The sequence below is a fragment of the Glycine soja genome, chromosome 14 (assembly GCF_004193775.1).
Source record: "Glycine soja cultivar W05 chromosome 14, ASM419377v2, whole genome shotgun sequence".
NCBI lineage: Eukaryota > Viridiplantae > Streptophyta > Magnoliopsida > Fabales > Fabaceae > Glycine > Glycine soja.
The window spans coordinates 46,771,563-46,779,141 of NC_041015.1; the positions used below are offsets into that span (position 1 = coordinate 46,771,563).

At 32.7% G+C, this 7,579-nt stretch overlaps 1 protein-coding gene across 2 annotated transcripts; it reads right to left on the reverse strand.

Moving 5' to 3' along the window:
- Positions 1-3,040: 3,040 nt before the first annotated feature.
- LOC114383400 (universal stress protein PHOS34) lies at positions 3,041-7,140 on the reverse strand. 2 transcript variants are annotated; one of them, XM_028343072.1, is made up of 5 exons: positions 6,787-7,140; positions 6,500-6,609; positions 5,303-5,421; positions 4,627-4,768; positions 3,041-3,604 (listed from the first exon to the last, which is right to left on the reverse strand). In XM_028343072.1, the coding sequence occupies exons 1-4, from the start codon at positions 6,998-7,000 to the stop codon at positions 4,672-4,674; spliced, it is 540 nt and encodes a 179-aa protein (XP_028198873.1). In that variant the 5' UTR covers positions 7,001-7,140; the 3' UTR covers positions 3,041-3,604; positions 4,627-4,671. The 2 variants fall into 2 exon arrangements, with proteins under 2 accessions (XP_028198873.1, XP_028198875.1); XM_028343074.1 differs by lacking the exon at positions 3,041-3,604 and adding an exon at positions 3,930-3,997.
- Positions 7,141-7,579: the final 439 nt, after the last annotated feature.

Consider the following 7,579-nt stretch of genomic DNA (forward strand, 5'->3'; position numbering starts at 1 on the left):
AGACTCCATCGTCGACATTCACAATCTTCTTTGTGCCGCAGAAAGAAAAAAAAACATTCTAGACCTCGTCTTGATTTAAAAAAACTCATATAGTAAAACAAACCTTTTATGGAAAGACAAAGGAAATAGTTATTAGAAGGTGATCAATGTGCTAAATTCAATGATTGTGACGTTGTCGTTGTGTATCCGTTGACCAAGTGCTTGTTTAGTTCTAAAATAAACTCCTCGATATTAATTTTAAACCAATTCCCATAACAATTATAATAAAGCAAATGATGAGGAGGATTATTAGGATATTGATTAAGAAATTAAAAAAAGATTTTTTATTAAATATATAAAATTGTGTTATTCAAGATTTTTTTATATTCTTTTATAGTATTTATAATAAATATTTTTTTTAATTTATTAATCAATATACTAAGGATACTTATCAGTAGCACCGTAATAATAATCCACTTAAACCTTTTATGTTAATAATCAATGATAAACAAAAATGAAAACCACAAATTCATAAATTGATGTATCATATAGATACTACGACTTCGAAGTTACCAAAACTAAGTATAATCAGAAAAAAAAAAAAAAAAAAAAACCATTGCCTAAAACAAAACAAAACTGAACAAGATAGGCACTGTAAAATACGGATATCTTTGGTTTGCAATTGAAATTATTAAGACACATTCTAATTCAGATTCAATAAATAAAAAGTAAAATAAAAATAAAAATAAAAGTCTTATCCTTTTAAAAAGTACTTTTACGTTCAAAAGTATTTTTTCACCTCATTTTTAAACCTGCATTATATTTTTGTACGTTTTCACGTTGGCTTTCTCTTTCATACGTTGTCCATGACAATAACACACTACCAAGTTTGAAGCAGTCTTTGATTCCCATTCGACTTCAACACTATCACGGTTCATGCCACGAAATTCCTCTCCTTTCAGTACCATTTACGCGTCTCTTATTATAATTTCATGGTTTACTTGTATTATTTTATAGTATGTTCCACAAGGATATTCAAAAAATTTATGTGTTCCTCAAAATTTCAACCACTAGAATATTCTTCATGAACCTATCACATTCCATTTCAGTCAGAACCAAACTCCTTAATTATCTCTTTCATTTTTGTTTGCCTTTTGTCTATTAATTCCCCGCCAAGTCTATTAATTCACCCTCCTTACCAATTCTACTAGAGTTTCCATTTTGGACTTGGATACTCTCAGTAAATAGTACTAAATTGGTATGCTTCCATTGAAACACTTATTGAGGTGATGATATTCAGTGGATTGTTCGGTCAAAACAGCTTTGGTTTGTTGTGTTATTATTTATTATTATTTTCCTCACTTATCATAATAAACTATGCATGTCAATGTTATTGTTTCCATTTTAATTAACCATGCTCAATTAACCAAGAGAATATTCTTTATTTTATTTTTTCAGTGTTTTGCTTACCATGTTATATAACTTAAAAGTTTCAAAGTCACACCTCTTGTGTAAATTGAAGTAGAAGCCGAATTTGTGCAGGCGTTGAAGAAGCCGAATAATGGGGTCTGTTTGCTCGGCTGAGAAAAATAAAAACAAAGAGGTTGGAGGGAAAACCTTGGGGAAGAAGCTTAAGAAGTTAAAAAGCATTGCAAAGGGAAAAGGAGATTGTTATTCAAATTCAAGGACTAGTGATCGTGGTACAAAGCAAAAGGAGCGAAACTCTGGATTTTCCAGTGAATTCAACTTATCCAATCCTAGTCGAAAAGAAGGAAAAGAGGTACTTTCCCTCTGCTGATTTTTGTTTCTAAAGCTGAGTTAATTTGGTTGAGTGGTAACAAAATACATATTACTCTCCTGAAACGTAGAGTAAACACATATTTTTCTAAGATATTGTTTGTGAATTGAAGTCGAGCAAATATTATACATAATAACCTGTGATTGGATAACTGTGTAAAATATTTTTCCAGAACATTCTAACCAAATTCTTTTTTAAATTTGTAAGGGACTTTCTTACTGTAACAATGTTTTGTTAGGAAAATAATTATGAGTTAATGATATATACGTGTGTGTGCAAGTTAGCTTGCCCAATGCCCAAAACTCGTAGGGTCCTACAAGTTAGTGAGTAAACTAACGATCCTAACAAATCAATAAAGAGTTGGGTCTTCCTGACAAATTACTGGCTTTAGGGGTAGGCATGGATTTAACATCACTTATATTTTACCTTACTCAAATTTTTTTATATATTTGGAATTAGAAAGAAGTATTCCCCAAGATGTTGTGGTCACTTCAATGCCATGAAAGTAGTGGAGCGACTTTGAGGGAAAAATTATCATTTGGGCCTAAAATTAGATCAAAGAACTCACTAGAGGAACTGCATATGTAATTATGATATCATCAACTTAAACTAAGATTATCGTAATGGATAGAGCAATGTGTCTAATAGAAAGAGGAATGACACTCTAGTGGAATGAAATTCAAAACTAAGGAGTGTAGTCATCGACTGCTCAAATCAAGCTTTAGGAACTTGTTAGAGACCAAAGAATGCCTTTTCCAATGTGCAAACAAGATTCTAATTCTGAGTGAACCCTGGTTTCTGCATGTAGATTTCCTTCTGCAAAAGCATTACTGAAGTTGAGTTGATGAGTGGGTCAAGACTTAGAGAAAGTAAGGGAGAGAACAATAACGGTAGCAGGCCTTGACTACAAGACTAAAAGCTTCTAAAATATCAAACCCTTCTCTCAAATTAAAGTCATTTCCAAATGAGGGCCCTTTACAACTAATCTAGCTTTAAGCTTTTGAACAAAACCATTTGCATTTTTCTTCACCCAAAACAATCATTTACATTCAGAGGCAATTCTACCAAGTGGGAGAGGAATAAAGCTCCAAGTGCAGTTTTTACAAAGAGCATTTTAACAAACTATACTTGAATTTGTTAAAATACTCTCAAGTTTTAACTAACATGATAAAAAATCAATAGTTGAATTAGTCAAACTCACATTTTGCAGTCATTGAACCAGATGCATGTCCCTTCCCATTAAAAGTAAATCAACTAGTACCATGGCACTCTAAATTTCTTTGTCATAAATCATATAAATATTTATTTAAGCAGGACACTGTCAATAATGCAACAGTAAGACACACTGCAGCCAACACTAGCTGGATTCTCAATTTGAAAATTTGTACATGACAAATGTCAAATGGCCAGTTTGTTGCATATCACAATCACAACTAGAACTGGCTCTGACCAAGGAGCAATAGTAATGCAACATTTCTGTACAACATTGTATAAATTCAGAACGAATACAAACCTGGAGGCAAATATCTCTTTGAACCATTTGGGACAACAATTGACGTTGTGACAGCACAGTTATAAAGCACTCTTTAACTCCAAGAATTTCACACACACAGCAGAATTGTCCACAGAAAGTGAAAACACGTACTTGAAGCAGGGTCTGGCCAGCATTGGCTCAACAAAAGACACAAGCTTCAAAGCTGAGGTACAACACTGGTCTAACAAAGCAAGCAAATTGCAAGACGAAAAAGCCTTCGACATAATTAATTTGGCAAGCAAGGATGCAGCGTCAGCAACTGAAATATGGCACTGACAACCCACCTAAAGAACCTAAAAAATGAAATCGAAATTATTTCAGAACCCTACTACTTTGTAAATTGTAAGTTATGGCAAGATTCTGCTGTAGCAAGAGTTCTAGAAAATATAAAAGCAACTAAATAAAAAAATATTAGTCACATTCCCCACTTTAAAATACACCAAGTTATTTTTGTATTTATATTTTAATTAACTGGGACACATGACTAAATAACAACTTCTAGTTGCTAAGGATAACAGCATCTTCATAAAAACAAGAGTACCAAAGGCATATCCGAGTATGTATAAGTGCATAGCAAGTGCGAGGTGTGACTTATGAGAATGTAATGAGTTATGTATGGATGATCTATCAATTGTGTGAATATGTGACAGGAGTATGATCTGAGTTGATTCTGATTGAAGTATGTTCTGTATCACACAAGAGAAATACAGAGAAAAAGATGGATGAAGGTATCAAAACACAACCAAGGAGGTAAGTCTTCTTATTAGAAACTAGGGAAACTAGAAGAAAATTTTTTTAGAAAGAAAAAGTGGTATTTTCTGTCCTTCAGACACCTTCCTATATTTGACGGAACCGTAATTTAATTCAAATCATTCCTTAGATAAATCTATTTCCGGCTCATAGCTTACATAAAAAGAATAAAAATTTATGGCAATATCACTCATAGAAGGTCCTAATGATTCCAGCTTCCAAGCCATATTTTTACTCCAACTTCGAATCCTAGTTGGCATGTCCTTTCAAATCAAGTCATATGTCAACTTTCCTTTAAGTACATTACACAAGTAGTCCTGACAGCCAAAATCAGTAATTGGCTACAATTTTTGAAGATTTAAAAAGTTCAATAGCACAGAGGGTAGTTATCAAATACATTTAAAAAGGCCTAGGAAGTCAATTTTTATCTGCTCTCCATGCTAATTAGATTGATTAACAAATGAAGAAAGACAGACCCCTCAGTTCTTGTGCCAAATTCAACTATAATACTCGTATCTTAAATCCAAAACAATCTAAGGGATGCAACATAAAAGTGCAGCCTTACCTACTGATCAAGAGACAAGAATCATGGTAGCATAGTAGAAGTGCATCAGTTTCTCTTATTGACAATGTCCTTTTCCTTGATAATAATGACAGGGCATGGAGAATGGTGGGCGCAGTAGTTGCTTACACTTCCCAGGAACATCCTGTAAGCCAAATTCAAATTTTTTAAAACAAGAATTGTCCAAAATGCTAATAGAATCAGATCTATTTGTATCTGCAGATAAAGGACTAATGATAAAGAAAAAAATTATATAAAAGGTTAAGAAGTTGGTTGTGTATTGAAGGCCTTTATAACTTTATAATCACATCATCACTAATGGTTGGCATCGGTTTATAATCACATCACTTCTCTGATATGGACTATGATTGCCAATTTGTCATCTACTAGCATCATATATTGCCAACAAATTTGGAAACATTTTATTGGGAAAGGCATGAAAGCATTGGAGTCTGAAAACTCGAGGTTCTACCCCAGTATAACAACAGTTCTACAATGTCCTAGCACTTGTTAACATTCTCAAAAAGGGTATAATAGTCCACATTGTTTATAAAGTCATTTTTGTGATGTGGTCCAAATCATGCTTTGCTTACTACGATAAAAGTATGTCTATATGCCAGTGTGAATTTATGGACTACTTTCTGGCAAGTATGCAGATTTGTCACTAGTTAATTTGTACCTCTTAATGGGGCCAAATGCACGAGACCCCATCACAAGCACATCAGCATTCAAATCCTGAACTGCTTCACAAATCTTCTCCTTTGGATCTCCTACAAGAACATGGGTTCTGACCTTACTCTGCCATAGATAAGAGAAGAATCAAAAACAGTAAACAATAGCTGACAATAACTTGAAATGGAACACTTGCATAAAAAGGTAGTGTCCCACGGTGTCGTGGCACTAATGTTTTCGGGTTGAGCTTTGAAGGAAAAATTAATAAATATTTTTTTAATTTGATAATTTTTTAAAAATAAGAAATAAATTAATAGATTAACATAAATTATTTGTCCTAATATTATACAGTACTACTATTTATTTTCATAAATATCAGGAGTATATAATTTTCTTAATTTAAAAATAAAAAAAATCACCCCTCCCTTCTCTGAAACCCCCATTCCCAAACACACCCTAGCTTCTAGCAATTTTCATAATATACCACTAGGCACTAGCTAAAGTTCTTTAGAAAAGTCGAAAGAGATTGAATCTTCACTTTCATAACTAGATTGTGAACATTATTCACTTTAGTCATAATTCGATAAACTTTTATTTTGTGTCCGAAATTTAGGGCTAAAATGAAAGTTGTGTAAAGTCGAGTACGAAAGGACATAATGCTTACAATCGGACAGACAACAATGGAAATGTACTTCAAGAGAGAGTGACCAAAATAAAAAGTCATCGGAAAATATAATAAACTTTTAAAAAAAGAACAATATGATGAACGGATTCAGAATTCTGAAATATATAGAAAGTAGAGACAAGGAAAAATGTTGAATAGTAAAAAATAAGACAAATGCTAATAAATTTCCTTATAACATTAGCTAAGTAACCAAAAAAAATATTTGTATTGAAATGTGTTGCGTTATTTTTTTAATTTTTTTTACGTTTTCTTATGTTTTTCATAATAAAGGAGTACTTTCTTCTTTTGATTCATACTATGATTAACATGACATGCATTTAATTAGAAACATGTCTAAATTACATTCGAAGAATAGATAGCCGTAGCCACTATCCAATTCCATCGTTTTCAAACATTTTTTATGGTAAACTGCGTATAAAAGAAATAAGTAAAAGAGAAAGCTACAAAGCACAAAAGGGTCAGAGTCAGATTTTACAAAAATAAAATGTAGTGAGAAAAAAAGGAATAAGAAAAACGCACGGTGAGGTTGAATTCGGAGCAAATTCCGAGGGCGTGATCGAGTACGGCGTTAGTGATGCGCTTTTGGTGCGCTTCAATGGCTGCAGTGAAAGCAGGAACTTCGAGATCACCTGAAGAGAAATCAAAGAAGTATTGGATCAATGCATTGACTTCAACTTAGAGAAGATAATCGATTAGATAATTAAGAAAAAAATATCGCGGATTCGATCCTGTTAATAAAAAACTTAAACTCAAAGATTGAATTGAAAGGTTAGGATGGGAATTAGAGAGAATGTAATGTACGGAACTGGGGCCACCGAAGGGGATGGCACCGGGATTGAGGCCAGTGGCGATGGAGGGCGGGGATTGGACGTGGAAGACGGTGAAGGAAGGAGCATCGGTGGAATCGGGTGCAGGGGATCGGAGCTTGAGGTTGTTCAGTGCCCAACGCAGCGCGTTCATGCTTTCCTCGCTGCCATCCACAGCTACCAACACGCAACTAAGGTTTCCTCCACTCGACATCTCTATCAGGTTTGGTTTCTCAGATGTGTCTGTCGTGTTCGCTTCTGGCCGATGATGATTGTTGTTTCTCTCTCTCCTCTCTCTTTTTCTTTGACTTTGCTTGCTCCTGTTCGATTCGGACACCTCTTTGACTCGTTGCTTATCAAATTGTTGGCTTTTATTCACCGTTTTTAGAATTAGTTAAGGTAGGAGTTAGTATTGAGTAAATTATTTATTGAACCAATTACATTGACAATTTTGATAAGATAAAATAAAATATATATTTATTGTAAAATTAAAAATTTTAACCATCAATTTTATTTCAAATTATTTTAAATGATACAATCCACTCTTTAAATTTTTAAAAGATTCAATTTGATATTTAAATTTTTAAAAATAAATCAATTTGATCTCTAAACTTTTAAAAATTTAATTTAATTTTTAATTTTTTTTAAAATAAATCAATTTATTCTTTAAATTTTTATGAACTTGAGGATTAAATTAAACATTTTTAAAATTTATGAATGAAATTAATTTATTTTTAAGAATTTAAGAATCAAATTAAATTTCTTTGAAAATTTGAAAACCAAATTAATCCGT